This window comes from Piliocolobus tephrosceles, chromosome 21, assembly GCF_002776525.5.
Source record: "Piliocolobus tephrosceles isolate RC106 chromosome 21, ASM277652v3, whole genome shotgun sequence".
Lineage (NCBI taxonomy): Eukaryota > Metazoa > Chordata > Mammalia > Primates > Cercopithecidae > Piliocolobus > Piliocolobus tephrosceles.
Window position 1 is genome coordinate 10,463,925 of NC_045454.1, and position 19,592 is coordinate 10,483,516.

The 19,592-nt window shown below is 48.7% G+C and overlaps 1 protein-coding gene across 1 annotated transcript in view; it reads left to right on the forward strand.

The window, feature by feature from the left end:
• Positions 1 to 14,165, forward strand: part of ZNF541 (zinc finger protein 541) — a 34,661-nt gene extending 20,496 nt beyond the window's left edge. Inside the window, exons 8-15 of the mRNA XM_023182631.2 lie at positions 2,264 to 2,327; positions 2,908 to 3,050; positions 3,435 to 3,538; positions 5,501 to 5,576; positions 6,115 to 6,203; positions 12,854 to 12,994; positions 13,194 to 13,375; positions 13,478 to 14,165. Of these exons, the coding sequence (XP_023038399.1) occupies positions 2,264 to 2,327; positions 2,908 to 3,050; positions 3,435 to 3,538; positions 5,501 to 5,576; positions 6,115 to 6,203; positions 12,854 to 12,994; positions 13,194 to 13,375; positions 13,478 to 13,631 (953 nt within the window). The 3' untranslated portion in view covers positions 13,632 to 14,165. The remainder of the gene's footprint in view (positions 1 to 2,263; positions 2,328 to 2,907; positions 3,051 to 3,434; positions 3,539 to 5,500; positions 5,577 to 6,114; positions 6,204 to 12,853; positions 12,995 to 13,193; positions 13,376 to 13,477) is intronic.
• The last annotated feature ends 5,427 nt before the right edge of the window (positions 14,166 to 19,592 follow it).

Consider the following 19,592-nt stretch of genomic DNA (forward strand, 5'->3'; position numbering starts at 1 on the left):
AGAACGAGACTCCGTTAAAAAAAAAAAAAAAAAAAAAAAAAAAAAAAACCTCTGGGGTGAAACAGTCCTCCTGCCTCCTGCATTAGCTTTCCAAACTGCTGGGATTATAGGCCTGAGTCACGACACCCAGCTCTATGTACAGGTTTTTGTGTGGATTTATGTTATTCAGTGAGCAAAGATGGCACCACTGCACTCCAGCCTGGGCAACAGGAAAAACAAAAAAAGAGTTTTGTAATTTTGACTCTTAGGTTTAGGTCTGTAATCAATTTTAAGATAACTTTTATATATATATATTACATGAAGTAAAGGTCCAAATTCATTTTTTTGCATGTGTATATCCAGTTCTTCCAGCAGCATTTTTTGAAGACTTCCCATTGAATTGACTTAGCACAATTCAATGTTAGAAATCAATTGACCATAAACATGTGGGTTTATTTCTGAGTGTTCAATTCTATTGTATTAATCTGTATACTTATCCTTATGCCAGTGTCACACTGTCTTGATTACTGTAGCTCTCGACTTTTGATTACTGTAGCTTTTAAGTTTTGTTTTTTTGTTTTTGGGGGGTGGTTTGGAGGGGTTTTTTTGAGACAGAGTCGTGCTCTGCTGCCCAGGCTGGAGTGCAGTGGCCTGATCTCGGCTCACTGCAGCCTCTAACTCCCAAGTTAGCCTCCCACTTCAGCCTCCTGAGTAGCTGGGATTACAGGGGTGCACCACCATGCCAGGCTAATTTTTGTATTTTTAGTAGAGACGGGGTTTTCTTATGTTGGCCAGGCTGGTCTTGAACTCCTGACATCAGGTGATCCACCCGCCTCAGCCTCCCAAAGTGCTGGGATTACAGGTGTGAGCCACCGCGCCAGGCCTGTTTCTTTAGATATTTCTTTCTGTCTCTTTCTCCTTTCCATCTGGTACTCTTGTTACATGTAGTTGCTGTACTTAATGGTATCCTACATTTCTCTGAGGCTCTATTTCTCTTTATTCTTTTTCTCTTTGTTCTTCAGATTCCACAGTCTCTCTTGATCTGTCTTCAAGTTTTCAGATTATTTTCTTCCTGTCGACTCAAACCCATTGAGCCTCATTTTGGTTATTTTTTTTCCTCAACAGCTTCACTTGCCAATATTTTACTTTCTAACCCCAGAATTCCAATTTAGTTCTCTCTTTTTAATAATTTCTATCTCTTAATGATATTCCGTCTATGATGAAAAATTGTCATTATACCTTCCTTTAATTCTTTAAGCATGGGATCCGACAGGAGAGGCAGCCCCTGTCTGGGCTGCACCTACCTGGAGTAGAACCCTTGGAGCTGGGAGCTGGCTGGGTAAGGGAGCAGGTCACAGCTCAGATGCAACAGCCTCTTGTTCTTAGCAATATTCAGTTGATTATTTTTTATTTTTTTGAGATGGAATCTCACTCTGTTACCCAGACTGTAGCACAGTGGTACAATCTTGGCTCACTGCAATCTCCGCCTCCCAGCTTCAAGTGATTCTCCTGCCTCGGCCTCCCAAGTAGCTGGGATTACAGGCACCTGCTACCACGCCCAGCCAGTTTTTGTGTTCTTAGTAGAGATGGGGTTTGCCATGTTGGCTAGGCTAGTCTTGAACTCCTGACCTCAAGTGATCTGCCCACCTCAGTGTCCCAAAGTGCTGGGATTACAGGCATGAACCACCACACCCGGCCTAGTTGATTTTTTTAAATAATATTTCTCCAAGTGCTGAATGACCTTAGGACAATTTCCAGAGACTTTAGTCTGCTGTTTTTATATATACGTATAATTGTCATGAGTTAATTTGTTTGCTGAGTTCCTTCCTCTACCTTTTCTGAAGTGCTGCCCTCTCCCATGGGATTTTTTTTTTTTTTTTTTTTTTGAGATGGAGTCTCGCTCTGTTGCCCAGGCTAGAGTGCAGTGGTGCCATCTTGGCTCACCACAAGCTCCGCCTCCTGGGTTCACACCATTCTCCTGTCTCAGCCTCCCGAGTTGCTGGGACTACAGGCACCCACCACCACGCCCGGCTAATTTTTTTGTGTTTTTAGTAGAGACGGGGTTTCACTGTTTGTTAGCCAGGATGGTCTCAATCTCCTGACCTCGTGATCCACCCACCTCAGCCTCCCAAAGTGCTGGGATTACGGGCATGAGCCACCGCGCCCAGCCAACCCACGAGATCTTCAAGAGCCTGCTTTCAGCTTCGTCCACACAGGCAGGCAGAGGACCCTGTGGGTTACCTGCTGTCTGTCTTTTTGAACCTTTTCACTCTGCATTTTCTAGATCAAGTGGATGGGTCTTTTGGCATCTGTGTGGTGAAGGATGACACCAAGATCAGCATTGAGCCGTAAGTTGGGTCCTTCCCAGTGAAGCTGCTTTTACCCCACCTTGAGTTCTAGTGTCACTTTTCCAAAGTGTTCCTTCTTTCCGTGGGGGGGTTCAGGTTTACTCACATAGGCTCCCTAGGTGTGAAGCGGTTGATTTTTCCAAGTATATGTAGGAAGACCCCCCAAAATTATTCCTTCTAGAAATTGTTTATATATATATATATAACCCAAGGGGTTCCAGGTAGAATTGGTTACGGCACAGAGCGGGACTCCAGCGTGCTTGAGGGATGTGGCTGGATGGCTGTGGTGTGGACGTAGACACATGCCGGGTGTCAGCTTGTACCTCCACTGCCTTGACCCTGAGAGAGAAATGTGACAATGAAGGAAAACAGGAAGGGAGGAAGTGTCCCTGCAGAAGTTTCTGAAATGCCTATGTGCATCTGTCAGGGACAGCATGTACCTGATGCACCTGAGACAGCAGAGGGTTTCCACAGAGCAGGCTGTAGCCCAAGAGCAGGGCACACAGAGCATCTCCATTTCACTTCCCATCTCAGTCATGTTTGTACATCTCCCTTATCTGTGTGTGTGGCCTCGTTTCAGACATATCAATATAGGAAGCCGGTTTCAGGCAGAGATCCCAGAACTTCAGGAGAGATCCCTGGCTGGAATTGACGAGCATGTGGCTTCTCTGGTCTGGAAGCCATGGGGAGATATGATGATCAACCCAGAGACACAGGATAGAGGTGGCTGAGGCTTTGGGGCTAAATTCCTAAGGGCTCTTCTTTCCCCTCCATTTCCAGGGTGTTTTTCCTCTTGGGTCTCAAACTTCTGACCACTGGATCCAAGAAGCAGTGTGCCCTGGGCGTGGGAGGGAGCTGGCCCTTGGCCAGTGTTGCTTCTTCCCTGCTGCATTCTCTCTCCCCTACCTCTTTTGTCATATGGTGGCTGGTCAGGCCATCCAGAGCGGGTGCTGGGGACAGGGTTCTCCTCTTCCTCCTTGTCCCTCCCTGAGATGCAGGAGAGAGAAGGGGAAGGCGCCCCTCTCTGCTGTCTCTCGGGAAGGGTTCCTCCCTAGCAGCTGATGATTCCTGTGTGCCTCCTCTTCCTCATGTCCTTCTTGGAAACAGTGACTGAGCTCTGCAACGTGGCGTGCTCCAGCGTGATGCCAGGAGGGGGCACCAACCTGGAGCTCGCTCTGCACTGCCTGCACGAGGCTCAGGGCAACATTCAGGTGAGGCACAGCAAGGGGACCCTCCCTGCTTTCCTGGGACCCAGGGTTCTAGGTGCATGTGACATGTGTCTGCTTCGGGGTTCAGAGTGGATGGAAACTGGAAGGCCGTCCATCCTTCTCCACAGCGGCTTTGAGATTGCAGTGGTCCTTGTGCACGGACTGTAGGGGAATGCTAAGACATGGGCCCAATTCATAGCTAATTGTCTGGGGCAACAACCAAGTGCAGTGTTTCCTCTGAGATCTCAGGGGGCACTGGAGAAAGGAAGCCCTGAAGACCCAGCTCAGGCCCTGCATTCATCTGCTTCATTCCTTGAGTTTTAGCTTTCAATTGAACACTCATATATACAAACCTCTGATGCAACATAAATGCCTCTACCTACTCCAAGGACCCCCCGCCTCACAATTCTGGGTGTTAGAAAGTAAATTAAAAGTCTCACTGTGAGGAGCGGGAGAGGAAGAGCCACATTGCCTGTGTTCGGAATCTAAGAGTCATGCCATGGTCTTGCTTTTCACCAAGCTGAGAGGCAGTGTCTGGCATATAGCAGGTCCTCAGCAGAGTGTCAGTACATATTATTGGGTGCCTGCTGGTTGCCTGTACTGTAGGCACTGGGGCCAGGGCCAGCTGAGGGACTCCATGCTTGGTTTAATGCTCTGCTGTCTCTGTCTTGAAATTCTTGGCCAGGCGCGGTGGCTCACGCCTGTAATCCCAGCACTTTGGGAGGCCGAGATGGGTGGATCACCTGAGCTCAGGAGTTCAAGACCAGCCTGGATAACATGGTAAAACCCCATCTCTACTAAAAATACAAAAATTAGCCAGGCACGGTGGTGGGCGCCTGTAATCCCAGCTACTTGGGAAGCTGAGGCAGAAGAATTGCTTGAACCTGGGAGGTGGAGGTTGCAGTGAGCTAAGATTGCACCACTGCACTCCAGCCTGGGCAACAGAGTGAGACTCCGTCTCAAAAAAGAAAAAAAAAAAAACCCAGAAATTCTTAATGCTTTTTAAACAAGGATCCCTGCATCTTCATTTTGCAACAGGCCTTACAAATTATGCAGACCCTGCAATGATGGCTTACACTAGTGATCGACATAAAATCCCTGCCCTCAGGGGGCTTACATTTTAGGAAAGTCAAAAGGAAATTTAGTTTTAAAAATTGTTAGCTAGGCTGGGCACGTGGCTCACACCTGTAATCCCAGCACTTTGGGAGGCCAAGGCAGGCGGATCACTTGAGGTCATGAGTTCGAGACCAGCCTGGCTAACATGGTAAAATCCCGTCCCTACTAAAAATACAGAAAAAAAAAAAAAATTAGCAGGGAGTGATGGCAGATGGCTGTAGTCCCAGCTACTTGGGAGGCTGAGGCAGGAGAATCGCTTGAACTGGGAGGTGGAGGCTACAGTGAGCCAAGATCATGCCACTGCACTCCAGCCTGGGTGACAGAGCAAGACTCTGTCCCCAAAAAAGGAAAATTGTTAGCTAGCTGGGTACAGTGGTACCCACCTGTATTCCTGGCTACTTGGGAGGCAGAGACTGAAGGAACCCAGGAATTGGAGCTCAGCCTGGACAACATAGTGAGACCTCATCTTTAAAAATAAAATGTTTTTAATTGTTAGCTATTGACTAGAGCTATGAAGAAAATAAAAATGGGGCCCTAGACAAGGGTCATACTCCTCAAAATGCCATTCCCTAAGGAGCTTGTGCCAGAATAAATCTGCACACAGTCTCCTTCATCAAGATAGGCTTGCTGTGAAAAAATAACTTCAGCTGCATTCGGTGGTATGCCTGGTATCATAGTTGATGTGCCCACAGTTACAGTCTGGTGGCCCATCCAGGGCTACTTTGAATAACCCTGGGACAGGCAGTGACTTTAGGGACAGCCACAAGTATTTTTCAGATGAATGGGAGGATGCTGGTGGTCCTCTTCCCCCACCTGGTCCTGGGCAGCCTGCCGTTCCTCTTGTTCCAGGTCGCCCTGGAGACTCTCCTGCTCCGAGGGCCCCACAAGCCACCGACACACCTGCTCGCTGACTATCGCTACACAGGTGATGGGGAAAGGCTGCCAGGCTGGTTTGGCCCAGCTGAGACCCCTATGAATCGGCCAGTTCTGTTGCAAGCTCTGCCTCTGCCTCCTGGAGTTCTCTTCGGGGCCTTTGCCTGCCTTTCAGGAGGGCCTGTCCTTGTCAGGATGACTCAGTGGGCGCCACATTCTGCTAGTGGGATCCTGCTTCACCCTTTCCCAGTGGTTTCCTTACAGACTCTGCCCAGCCACAAAGGGAATGATCCTGGCCAGGGGGAGGGGAGATGGGCTTAGGTTCAGTGGTTGAATCCATCAGCTCTGGAGACAGGCTGCCAGGGCCCCCACCTGCCCTTAGGAAGCGACTGAAGCCTCGTTGCCACATCTGTTAAGTGGGGCTAGTAGTGGTCCCTCCCTTCTGGAGACTCTTTGAGTTTTTTTATGAGTTTGGCACATAATTGGTGCTCAGTAATGGCAGCTATAAAAGGGAAGGTGGTCTACATTTCAGCCGTGGCTGTGGTCCCAGGACAAATGGCCTTCCCCCTGTCGGCTATGTTCTTTGATAGGTTCAGACGTCTGGACTCCTATAGAGAAGAGGCTTTTTAAGAAGGCGTTCTATGCCCACAAGAAGGACTTCTACTTGATACACAAGACGGTAAAGTGAATGTGGGCTGGTGTCCAAGGCCCCGCCTCACACAGCTGAGACAAGCTCGAGCTGCAGGGCTGGTCTGGGTCGGAGGGCCCCACCCTCACCTGCCTGTGGCAGCGCTCTTAGTTTAGACAGTTTACAGTGTCAAAAAGCCATCCTCGTGAACAGCTCCAAATGGTAGAGACCTGCATCACCTGCACAGAATAGTCTTCCATGTCCCTCCTCGCAGTCCTGCTTCTGATTGGTGACCTCTGTTATGTATTCCACCAAGCAACAGGCGTTTCTGTCTGTACAAATTTTATATATACAGGTATGCATATACTTTTAAAAAGATAAGGGCCATCCATGGTGGCTTATGCCTGTAATCCCAGCACTTTGGGAGGCCAAGGCGGGAGAATCACTTGAGGTCAGGAGTTCCAGACCAACCTGGCCAACATGGTGAAACCCCGTCTATTCAAAATACAAAAATTAGCCGGGCATGGTGGTGAGTAATCCCAACTAGATGGCAGGCTGAGGCATGAGAATCATTTGAACCTGGGAGGCAGAGGTTGCAGTGAGTGGGGATTGTGCCACTGCACTCCAGCCTGGGTGACAGAGTAAGACTGCCTCAAAAAAAAAAAAAGTCCAGGTGTGGTGGTTTACACTTGTAATTCCAGCACTTTGGGAGGTCGAGGTAGGTGGATCACCTGAGGTTGGGAGTTCAAGACCAGCCTGACCAACATGGAGAAACCCCGTCTCTACTAAAAATACAAAATTAGCTGGGCGTGGTGGTACATGCCTGTAATCCCAGCTACTTGGGAGGCTGAAGCAGGAGGACTGCTTGAACCTGGGAGGTGGAGGTTGCGGTGAGCCAAGATCCCACTATTGCACTCCAGCCTGGACAACAAGAGTGAAACTCCATCTCAAAAAAAGAAAAAAAGGATGAGGTCAGGCACAGTGGCTCATGCCACTTAGCACTTTGGGAGGTCAAGGTGGGAGGATTGCTTGAGCCTAGGAGTTCAAGACCAGCCTGGGCAATATAGTGAGACCTTGTCTCTACAAAAAAGTTAAATACTAGCCTAGCTTGGTACCGCATGCCTGTAGTCCCAGCTACTCGGGAGGCTGAGGTGGGAAGATTGCTTGAGCCTGGGAGGTGAAGGCTGCAATGAGGCAAGATTGCGCCACTGCACTCCAGCCTGGGTGACAAAATGAGACTGTCCCCCAAAAAAAACCCAAAGGATAAGATCTCACTACATATAATGTCCTGCTGCTTATTTTCTGTTCAAAAAAAAAAAAAACTTGGATGTACACAAAATTGCACATAATTGAAGTATAATAAGATTTGCTAAGTTTTGACATCTTGATACTACACCTGGGAAACCATCACCACAGTCAACATAATGAGCATGTCCCTCAGCCCTGAATCTCATCCTGCCCCATAGTAATCATTCCCCATTGCACCCCCTGTCCTCAGTCAGCACTGATCTGCCAGGGCACTGTAAGTTCGTTTTCATTTCCTAGAGTTTGCTATAAATGTAGTCGTCACACAGTATGGACTCTGCTTGGTCCAGCTTCTCGCACTCAGCATCATGATTTTGAGTTCATCCATGTTCCATGTATTGACAGATCTCCCCTTTTCACTGCTGAATAGTGTTCCACTGGATGGACGTACCATGGTTTATGTAATCATTTGCCTGTTGGTGGACATTTGAGTGGCTTCCAGTTTGGGGTCACTATAAATAAATTTGTTATGAACATTCAGGTACAATCTTGGTATTGACATGTACTTTGTTTTCTAGAGGAGTAATACCAGGAATGGAATGACTTAGTAGGTGTACACTTAACTTTTTAATAAACCGCCAAACAATTTTCCGAAGTAGTTGTATCATTTCACATTTCTACCGGCAGGAAATGAGATGTCTAGTTGCTCCACAACCTCGCTAGCCCTGGGTAGGGCCAGTCCTTTTAATTCCAGCCATTCTCATGACAGTGTGGTGGCATCGCATGGTGTTTCCTTTATGACTGACAATGCTGAGCATCTTTTCATGGGCCTGTTTACTGTCTGTATGCCTTCTTTGGTGAGGTGTCTGTTCATATCTCTTGCCTATGTTTTTATTGGGATGTCTGTGTTTTGTTTTGTTTTTGTTTTTGTTTTTGAGATGGAGTACTCACTCTGTCGCCCAGGCTGGAGTGCAGTGGCACAATCCATGCTCACTGCAACCTCTGCCATCGCTTGAACCAGGTTCAAGCGATGCTCCTGCCTCAGCCTCCTGAGTAGCTGGGATCACAGGTGCCCACTACCACGCCTGGCTAATTTTTGTATTTTTAGTAGGGACGGGGTTTTGCTGTGTTGGCCAGGCTGGTCTTGAACTCCTGACCTCAGGTGATCTGCCCACATCAGCCTCCCAAAGTGCTGGGATTACAGGCGTGAGCCACCGCACCCAGCCATCTGTGTTTTTATTATTAAGTTGTAGCAGTTCTTTATTGGTTCGGGATACATGTCATTTATCCAGATCCATGCTTTGGGAATGTTTTCTCCCAATCTGTAGCTTTTTAATCTCTTTAACAATGTCTTTTAAAGAAAAATTTTGTCATTTTCATGAAGTTGTTAATTAGTTTTTCTTTTATGGACTGTGCTTTTGGTGTTGTATCTAAGAATTATTTGCCTAACCCAACCACAAAGATTTTCCCCTTGTTTTCTCTAGAAGTTTTTTGTGTGTGTGTGAGAGACGGAGTCTCGCTCTGTCGCCCAGGCTAGAGTGCAGTGGCGAGATCTCGGCTCACTGCAAGCTCTGCCTTCCGGGTTCACGCCATTCTCCTGCCTCAGCCTCCCAACTAGCTGGGACTACAGGTGCCTGCCACCACCATGCCCGGCTAATTTTTTGTATTTTTAGTAGAGACGGGGTTTCACCATGTTAGCCAGGATGGTCTTGATCTCCTCACCTCATGATCTGCCCACCTTGGCTTCCCAAAGTGCTGGGATTACAGGTGTGAGCCACCGCGCCCGGCCTTCTCTAGAAGTTTTATAGTTTTAGGTTTTACATTTAGGTTTACAATTCATTTCGTGTTAATTTTTGTATATGGTGTAAAATATGAGTTAAAGTTCATTTTTTGCATGTGGATATTCTTTTGTACCTTTTGTTGAAAAGACAAAAAGTAGTACCATACTGTTTTTACTACTGTAGCTTTATAAGTCTTGAAATCATGTATTACCATATGAACGTTCTAAGTAGCTTATCCATTTTTACCAAAAAAACAAAAAACAAACAAAAAAAACCTGCTATGATTTTGATTGGTACTGCATTGACTCTATTGACTCTATAGGCCAATTGAGGAGAGCTGACTTTTTTTTTGGAGATAGAGTTTCACTCTTGTTGCCCAGGCTGGAGTGCAGTGGCACGATCTTCACTCACTGCAACCTCCGCCTCCCAGGTTCAAGCGATTCTCGTACCTCAGCCTCCCAAGTAGCTGGGATTACAGGCACCCACCACCATGCCTAGCTAATTTTTTAATTTTTAGTAGAGACAGGTTTTACCATGTTGGCCAGGCTAATCTTTTGAACTCCTGACATCAGGTGATCCACCTGCCTCAGCCTCCCAAAGTGCTAGGATTACAAGCATGAGCCACCGCACCTGGCCAAGGAGAGTTGACATTTTAATAACACTCAGTTTCCGACCCATGAACAGGGGCTGTGTCTCTATGCATCATCTTTAATTTCTCTTAGCAGTGTTTTCAAGTTTTTATTTGTTCTTATTTCTTTTAAGATCTAGGATCTCACTCTGTCACCCAAGCTGGAGTACAGGGGTGTGATCATAGTTCACTGTACCCTTTGACCTCCTGGGCTCAAGTGATCCTCCAGCTTTGAGTAGGTGGGACTACAGGTGCGTGTCATCACACCTAGCTCTGGTATAACTTTTTTTTTTTGCGACAGAGTCTCACTCTGTCACCCGTCTGGAGTGCAGTGGTATGATCTCGGCCCACTGCAACCTCCACCTCCTGGGTTCAAGCGATTCTTCTGCCTCAGCCTCCTGAGTAGCTGGGATTACAGGTGCGCACCACCGTGCCCGGCTAAATTTCTTGTATTTTTAGTAGAGATGGGGTTTCCCCATGTTGGTCAGGGTGGTCTCAAACTCCTGACCTCTGGTGATCCTCCTGCCTCGCCCTCCCAAAGTGCTGGGATTACAAGTGTGAGCCACCATGCCTGGCCTCTGGCATAACTCTTTGAACATATATTAAACAGTTATGGTAACCTTTCACGTCCTTCCCTGCTCATTCTAACATCTGTGTCTGTGGTGGGTTGACTTTGACAGATTGGGTTTTCTCCTCCTGATGTGCCATGTTATCCTGCTTCTTAGCATGCATGGTGATTTTCACCAGATCACAGGCATTGTGAATGTTAGCTGTTGGATGCTGGATATTTTTGCAGCCTTATAAATATTATAGAGTTTTGTTCTGGGACACAGCTACTTTTAGATTCAGTTTTAGATTTTTTAGATGGGACCAGCATAGCTCTTCTCTAAGGCTGATTATTTCTCCTTACTGAGGCAAGACTGTGTCACTGCCCTACCCAGTGCCCCCTGAATCACGAAGTTTCCCACTCTGGCTGTGGGAACGGGCACTCTTCCTGGCCCTGTAGGAGCAGCAGGCACTTTTCCCTCTCATTGTTTTGGATGGCTCTTTACCCAGCTTTGGCTGGTCTGTTCCCATGCATGTGCTGGGCAGTCTTTGGCTGAGTCCTTGGGGGAAATTTGCTCCCCATCACTGGAGTGTTCTGTGTGCAGCTCTTTCCTGTCCCATCCTCTGTCCTGTGGGCTCTACCGCCGTGGTCTCCGGGGGCACCGTGCTCCACCTCAGCTCCCTAAGTCCTGCTGGGTTCTGTCTAAATTGCCCCTGCCTGGGTGGTGGCCTGGAAACACAAGGTGATAAGCCAGAGCAGTGGCAGCTTGCTTCCTGTCAGGGTTCACTGGCCTTTGCTGAATGATGCTTGGTGTCTTGCCAAACATTGTTTATATTTTGACTCTGTTTTCATTGTTTGGGATGAGAGGGTAAATCTGGTTCTGTTGCTCTATCTTGTTCAGAAGCAGAAGTCCAACTTTTTCTTAAACTTAGTGATGTTTCTTAGGCAGAGTTTGTGCTGTTTTGACTCCTCGTTTGTGAATACTTAAAAAGCTGAAAAACATTTGGGTGGAGAATGTCTTTTCTGGAGTGAGCTCAATAGCCAATTTTATTTCCTGAGAAATTTTCTTCCTAGAGCAATAAACTTTTCCCTTTTTTTTTTTTTTTTCAAAAGAGACGCTTGCCGGGCGCGGTGGCTCACGCCTGTAATCCCAGCACTTTGGGAGGCTGACGCAGGCAGATCACGAGGTCAGGAGTTCGAGACCAGCCTGGCCAATAAAGTGAAACCCTGTTTCTACTAAAAACACAAAAAATAGCTGGGTGTGGTGGTGCGCACCTGTAGTCCCAGCTACTTGGGGGGCTGAGGCAGAAGAATCGCTTGAACCCAGGAGGTGGAGATTGTAGTGAGCCGAGACCGTGCTACTGCACTCTAGCCTGAGCAACAGAGTGAGACTTCGTCTCAAAAAAAGAGATACTCGCTCTGGAGTGCCATGACACATCATAGCTCACTGCTGGCTGGGCGCAGTGGCTCAGGCCTGTAATCCCGGCACTTTGGGAGGTTGAGGCAGGCAGATCACCTGAGATCAGGAGTTCAAGACCATCCTGGCCAACATGGTGAAACCCCGTCTCTACAAAAATACAAAAATTAGCTGGGCATGATGGCAGGTACCTGTAATCCCAGCTACTCAGGAGGCTAAGGTGGGAGAATCACTTGGACCTGGGAGGTGGAGGTTGCAGTGAGCCAAGATCATGCCATTGTACTCCAGCCTGGGCGACAGGGTGAGATTCTGTCTCCAAAAAAAAAAAAAAAAAAAAGCTCACTCTAACCTTGAACTCCTGGGCTCAATCAGTCATCTCACCTCAGTGTCTTAAGTAGCTGGGACCACAGGCATGCACCACCATGACTGGCTAATTTTTTAAAAATTTTGTAGAGATAGGGTCTTGCTGTGTTGCCCAGGCTGGTCTCGAACTCCTGACCTCAAGTAGTCCACATGCCTCAGCCTCTCAAAGTGCTGGGATTACAGGCGTGAGCCACCAAGCCCAGCTTCCCTTTTGTTTTTAACAGAAGTTATTTTTAGTGGGATCCTTTCTTAGTGGAGGAACAGGAAAATGATCCCGTAGGTTCATGCTGTGCACTCAAAACCTCCCCTTCTAGAGTGGGCCACTTCCTGCCAAGACTTGAGAGGCTCTGCCTAGCTGTTGTAATGTCTGTGTGGTATTCTGCCTATAGAGGGCATTCCGATTTATCAGCATGATGTCGCAGTTAGCATCCCTGGAGGGACCTTTGTGCGCATCTTCCTTAGGAAAGAATTCCTGGGCTGGAATGACTGCTCAGAATGTGCAGGCTTAAGTACTAGTGGCTACTGTGTGGCTCCACTTTGAACGCCCTCATCCCCAGGAAGGATTTTGTGGTCCTGTGCCTTTGTGGTGAGTGGTGACGCCAAGCCAAAGGAAGAGATCCTTCCGAAGGGCTTTCCAAAGGAGGCGGCCGGCCCAGTGGCAAGGTCACACTCCCGGGGCCCGCGTGGCACGGCCACAGCCTGCTTGTTTTCTTTCACTAGATCCAGACAAAGACGGTAGCTCAGTGCGTTGAGTATTATTACATCTGGAAAAAAATGATCAAGTTTGACTGTGGCCGAACCCCAGGGCTAGAAAAGAGGGTCAAGAGAGAGCCGGAGGAGGTGGAAAGGACAGAGGAAAAGGTAGAGGAACCGGGGCGGTGTCGGGAGCTCGTCTCTCCTCCCAGTGCCTGCTGCCTGTGGAGTTGGAGGGTGGGGTCAGAGGGCAGGGATGCTCCTGACGGAAGGGTTTCCCTGCAGGAGACATGTGTGCCCTCAGCTCTGTGCCTCTCTTACAGCAGGACAGGTCAGCACCCTTATGTCACTTCTGCTCCCTCTGCAGGTCCCATGCAGCCCTCGGGAGAGACCCAGCCACCATCCAATTCCTGAGTTAAAGATAAAAACCAAGAGTTATAGGAGGGAGTCCATCCTCAGCTCCAGCCCAAATGCAGGCCCCAAGCGGACCCCCGAGCCGTCGGGAAGCGTGGAAAGCCAGGGCATTTTTCCATGCAGAGAGTGTGAAAGGTACTCAGCTTTCTCCTGGAGACGCCCCCAGGACTCCCAGCCTCAGCCCCCCATGATCCCTTCCTCCCTGCTCTGACCCCATGTCCTCTGGCAACTCCTCAGGGTGTTTGACAAGATCAAGAGTCGAAATGCCCACATGAAGCGGCACCGCCTTCAGGACCACGTGGAGCCCATCGTCAGGGTGAAGTGGCCAGTGAAGCCCTTCCAGCTGAAGGAAGAGGAGCTGGGAGCTGACATCGGCCCCCTGCAGTGGTGATTCCCGTGGCAGGAAGTCCAAATGGGGCCTCCGGTGCTGCCCCTCCTCCCTTCGGCCTCTCCAGGGTGTTTGGGGTACCCCTCTGCTTCCCCCCACCCTCCCCATCCCCCGTTGGCCAACCGGCCTGCAAACGTGGTGGGCATTTGGCCACAGATAGGCAGGAGGAGCTCAGTTGTTGGACAGCTATGCAGTCCCTGTCCAGTGGCGCTGGAGGCTCTACTCTCCTTAGGTTCATAGTCTCTCCCCTTCTTTCCCTTCCACTTCTATAGCAGGAAGGCTTGGGGAGGGGAAAAGTTAGCTCTGGGTAGCTCTTAAATCTTAGCCTCCGTTGTGGGGTTTGGTTTCATGTGTTAGATAAGGCCAAGACGTAGAGAATCAGTGGGAAAAAACCTTGAGATCTCCAACACACTGGGCCCCTCCCCAGGGCGGGGACTCTGCCTTCCAGATTCAGTCCCTAGTCTTGCGATGAATTCTGCATTGTTCCGTGTTTTTTGTACGTGTCAACTCGTAAATCTGATTAAATTGGGTTCTTGAGCCACTGTCTTTGACTTCCCTGCCTATTGATCCAATAAAGGCTTAGGAACCCCACCACGTGCTAAGGCCGGGAGGTGAGTCAGCTGTGGCCTGCCCTGGGGGCTGGGGGCCTTGGGGAGAAGACAGGCATGTTGATTTGGACATTCATTCAGCAAACATCTGCGAAGCATCTGCTGTAGAATGCACTGGACGTTGCCAATCAGTGCAACAGGGATAGTGAAGCAAGACAGGCCCCTTTCCTCACGGACCTTCCCTTGTAGGAGCAGGAAGGCAGCAGTAATAATAAGCAAACAAGGTGATTTTGGGTCTTGATACTGGAAATGCTTTTGGCTGTAACAGAAGAGTTGGTGTTGATTTAAACAATCATGGAGTTTGGTTGTCCCCGTGGGGGCTCAGCCTTGGAATCAGGGACCCCTGGCAGGGGCAGAGGCAGAACCAGGGCTCCAGCAGAGGCGAGAATAACCTTGAACCAAAATCCAGACCTGCAGGGGGCAGGGGAGTCAGGGAGAAAACAACCCCCCTCCCTGCCTCCCTTTTTAAGAGTGAGGAAAACTTTACCAGCTCCCAGCAGATGCCGTATGTCTCATTGAGCCTGTGTTCGCTTCTAAACTGATCCCTGTTAGTGAGAAGGGAAATGACCACAGTTAGCCTAGACCACTCAAGATGTAGCTCCATGACCAGGTACAGTGGCTCTTGCTAGTAATCCCAGCACTTTGGGAGGCCAAGGCAGGCGGATCATGAGGTCAAGAGATCAAGACCATAGTAGCCAACATGGTGAAACCCCGTCTCTCCTAAAAATACAAAAATTATCTGGGTGTGGTGCCACGTGACTGTAATCCCAGCGACTTGGGAGGCTGAGGTAGGAAAATGGCTTGAACCCAGGAGACAGAGGTTGCAGTGAACTGAGATTATGTCACTGCATTTCAGTCTGGTAGAGCAAGACTCCGTCAGAAAGACAGAAAAGAAAGGTAGACTCCACAGTGGCTCACACCTGTAATTCCAGCACTTTGGGAGGCCAAGGTAGGTGGATCACTTGAAGTCAGGAGTTTGAGACCAGCCTGGCCAACATGATGAAACTCCATCTCTACTAAAAATACAAAAAAATTAGCCAGGCATGATGTTGGACACCTGTAGTCCCAGTTACTCAGGAGGCTGAGGCAGGAGAACTTGGGGGGTGGAGGTTGCAGTGGGCCAAGATTGCATCACTGCACTCCAGCCTGGGCAACAGAGTTGTCAGTGGCTCACACGTCAGTGGGAGGTGGTCAAGGAAAGGACAGATCGAGTTGGCAGGGCAGGTTTGAGCCTGAGCAACTGTAGTCGATGCCATTAGCTCAGATGGGGAATTGACTGCAGAGGATTGATTGCATCGGGGGTGTGATCGTGTCTATGGTAGGGTGTGCTGTGTTCTGAGGGGCTGGGAAAGTAGACGGCAGTGTCAGGAGGTTTCACGGAGGGCCCACCTATCAGCTAAGGCTTAAAGATTGGGAGGGAGGGGGAGCAGAGGTGGTCGCTGAGTTTGAAGCAGTTGGAACACTGCAGTTAAGGGAAGGGGTTCAGACGTCAGATGAACCTCATCCATCCTGGCTCCTCTTACCTCCTTGTAAACTACGGCGAATCACTTTCCCCATGGGAGCCTCAGTTTTCTCAATCTGTAAAATGGGATGAAAATTGCCCCTCCTCAACCTCTGCAACCTATCAGTTAAATAAAATGTAAATTATGGCCAGGTGTGGTGGCTCATGCCTGTAATTCCACACTTTGGAAGTCCGAGGTGGGCGGATCACTTGAGGTCAGGAGCTTGAGACCAGCATGGGCAACATGGTGAAACCCCATCTCTACTAAAAATATAAAATATGAAAATTAGCCAGGCATGGTGGTGCATGCCTGTAATCCCAGCTACTTGGGTGGCTAAGGCACAAGAATTGCTTGAATCCAGAGATGGAGGTTGCAGTGAGCAGAGATCGTGCCACTGCACTCCAGCCTGGGCAACAGAGCGAGACTCCATGTCAAAATAAATAAATAAAAATAAAATGTAAATTAAGCATCTGGAAGGGTGCACCATAAGAACTGAACGGCTACTAGGTAACAAGCTCTCATGTGATTGCTAATATTGTTTGGATCCCATCCTAAATAAATCCAGTGAACTCTGGAAATGGAAAAATACTCCCCGGTTGAAAAGGCTGAGGGGTATATTATCTGTTGCTGCATGACAAATTACCCTGAAAGGGAACAGCTTAAACAGAAGCTTTTACATAGTGCTGCTGCTTTGACAGACATGGAACCAAAACTGCTTGTGGTAATCCAGGCTCACCCCCACCTGCTCTGTGGTCAGGACACAGTGGCAACCACAAGTGGGTGGTCCAGGCAAGTCTATTCAAGTATGAAGAGAGTTGGAGGAAGACTTCTTACGCCTTGTTCCACTCAGCCAACCCCCTAGATAATAGCGGTTTCTCAAACTGTGGTCCCTGGACTATCTGCATCCTAATTTTACTTTTTTTTTTTGAGAGGAGACAAGGTCTCACTCTGTCGCCCAGGATGGAGTGCAGTGGCACCATCATAGCCCACTGCAGCCTCAAACTCCTGGGGTTAAACAATACTCCCACCTCAGCCTCCCAAGGAGTAATTTAAAATTTTTTTAATTTTGTAGAGATAGGGTCTTGCTTTGTTGCCTAGGTTGGTCCTTAACTCCTAGGCTCAAGCAGTCCTCCCACCTCGGTCTCCCAGAGTGTTGGGATTACAGGCATGAGCCACCGGGTCTGGCTGCATCCTAATTATATGGGGTTCTGTTTTTTAAAAATGCAGATTCCTCTGACCCACCACAGACTCAGAATTGGAACCATTGTGGGTACGGCCTTCAAACCTGTTTTATTTAAAGAAGATTTTTAGGATAGTTTTAGATTTGTAGAAAAATTGCAATGACAGCAAAAAAAATCCCACATACCCGTTTCCCCTATGATTAACATCTTATATTAGAATGGTACATTTATTACCATGAATGAACTAATATGGCACAATATTATTAACTAAACTTAATAGTTTATCTAGCTTTCCTTAGTGTTTTTTGTTTTGAGATGGAGTCTCACTCTATCGCCCAGGCTGTAGCATAGTGGCACAATCTTGGCTCACCACAACCTCCGCCTCCCGGGTTCAAGCAATTCTTCTGCTTCAGCCTCCCAAGCAGCTGGGATTATAGGCGCCCAACACCATGCCCGGCTAATGTTTGTATTTTTAGTAGAGATGGGGTTTTGCCATGTTAGCCAGGCTGCTCTCAAAAGCCAGGCGGCTCACGAACTCCTGACCTCAGGTGATCCACCAGCCTCAGCCTCTCAAAGTGGGATTACAGGAGTGAGCCACTGCGCCCGGCTGATTTCCTTGGTTTTTTTAACCTAATGCCCTTCTGTCCCAGGATCCCACCCAAGGTAAGACATTACGTTTAGCAGCCATGTATCCTTGGCTGTGACGGTTTCTCAGACTTTCCTTGTTTTGACGACTTGACAGTGTTACTTGTTTGAGACGGAATCTCCCTCTTGTTGCCCAGGCTGGAGTGCAGTGAGGTGATCTCAGCTCACTGCAACCTCCACCTCCCGGGTACAAGTGATCCTCGTGCCTCAGCCTCCCAAGGAGCTGTGATTACAGGCATGCACCACCACACCCAGCTAAGTTTTTTGTATTTTCAGTAGAGACAGGGCTTTGCCATGTTGGACAGGCTGGTCTCGAACTCCTGGCCTCAAGTGGTCCTCCAGCCTTGGCCTCCCAAAGTACTGGGACTACAGGTGACACACTGTGCCCACCAACAGTTTTGAGGAGTACTAGGCAAGTGTTTTGGAGGATGTGGCTCAATGGGAATTTGTCTAGTGTTTTTTTCATGATTAGATTGAAAGATCCCAGAAGTAAAGAGCCATTTTAATCACATGACTTATCAATATTGAGGTTAACCTCAACCACCTGGATGTCAAAGTCCGGGTTCTCCACTTTGACTAAGACTAAAGGTAAATTTAGTCTTTTTCTCCCCTTTCCTGCATCCTCTTCTTTGAAAGGAAGTCACTATGCACAGTCCATACTTACAGAATGGGGAGGTATCCTTCACCTTCTTGAGAGCAGAGTATCTACACAGATTATTTGGAATTCTTCTGCACAAACTATTTGTCTATTCTCCCCCCTTTATTTATTTGTTCTCTATTCATCTATATGACCACAGGCTCATGGATACTTTATTTTTGGGATTATAATGCAATACTACTATATTTTGCTGCTCAAATTGTTCCAGCTTTGGCCATTGGGAGCTCTTTCAGTTGGCACCCTGGCATACCCCCTAATTTTGTGAGTATGCACACGTGTGGAATACTTCCTCTCTGGCACTACAAAGTGATACTGCGGTGAGCTATGATTGTGCTGCCGCACTCCAGCCTGGGCGACAGAGCGAGACCCTGTCTCCAAAACCAACAACCCAAAGAGTGAGACCTGTCTCAAAAACCAACAACTCAATTTTCTGGGGCAGTAGGAGGTGTGTTTGAATCTGAACTTTTTTTTTTAGAGACAGAGTCTTGCTATGCCCAAGGAGGGACTCGAACCGGACTCCAACTCCTGGGCCCAAGTGATCCTCCCGCCTACGCCTCCCGAGTAGCTGGGATTACAGGCACGAGACACCGCGCCCAGCTTCGAATCTGAATTTTTTAACACGCTGTCTTCAGCTTTTTTTTTTTTTTTTCTGAGACTAAGTCTCACTCTGTCGCCCAGGCTGAAGTGCAGTGGCACGATCTCGGCCCACTGCAACCTCCACCTCCCCGGTTCAAGCGATTCTCCTCCCTCAGACTCCCGAGTAGCTGGGATTACGGGCGTGAGCCACCACACCCGACTAATATTTGTATTTTAGTAGAGCGGGGTTTCGCCATGTTGGCCGGGCTGGTCTCAAACTCATGACCTCAGGTGATCCGCCCGCCTCGGCCTCCCAAAGTGCTGGGATGACAGGCGTGAGCCACCGCGCCCGGCCCTCTTCATCTATTTTTTATGAAACCAGAGTTAGAGAACCTCTTAAATTTTTGTTTCCAGTCTCTCAACTGCTTCACCGGTCTCCCCAAAGCAGTTCCAGTACTGGCCGGTAGAGGGAGCAAAAAAAAAAGCAGAACGGTTTCCTTTTCCCACAAACGCCTTTCCAAGTGAAGAAATGGGCGAGACCAGCCGTGGGGCGGGACTAAGCTCTGCGCAGAACTGTCAAACCCGGGCTTCGGCCCCGAGTTGTCACGTGAGTGTCCACGGTCAGCTGACTGTGCCGGAGTACCTCAGGGAGGGCGAGGGGTGGCCCCCCAACAACGCGAGCCGAGGGCTGCTGCTGATTGGTGGAGGAGGATCCAGCGGCAACACCGTGGGGCGGGGCCTCGGCGGTGAGTACTGCCATTGCCTTCCGCAGGGTCACGTGGGAGGTGAGGTAC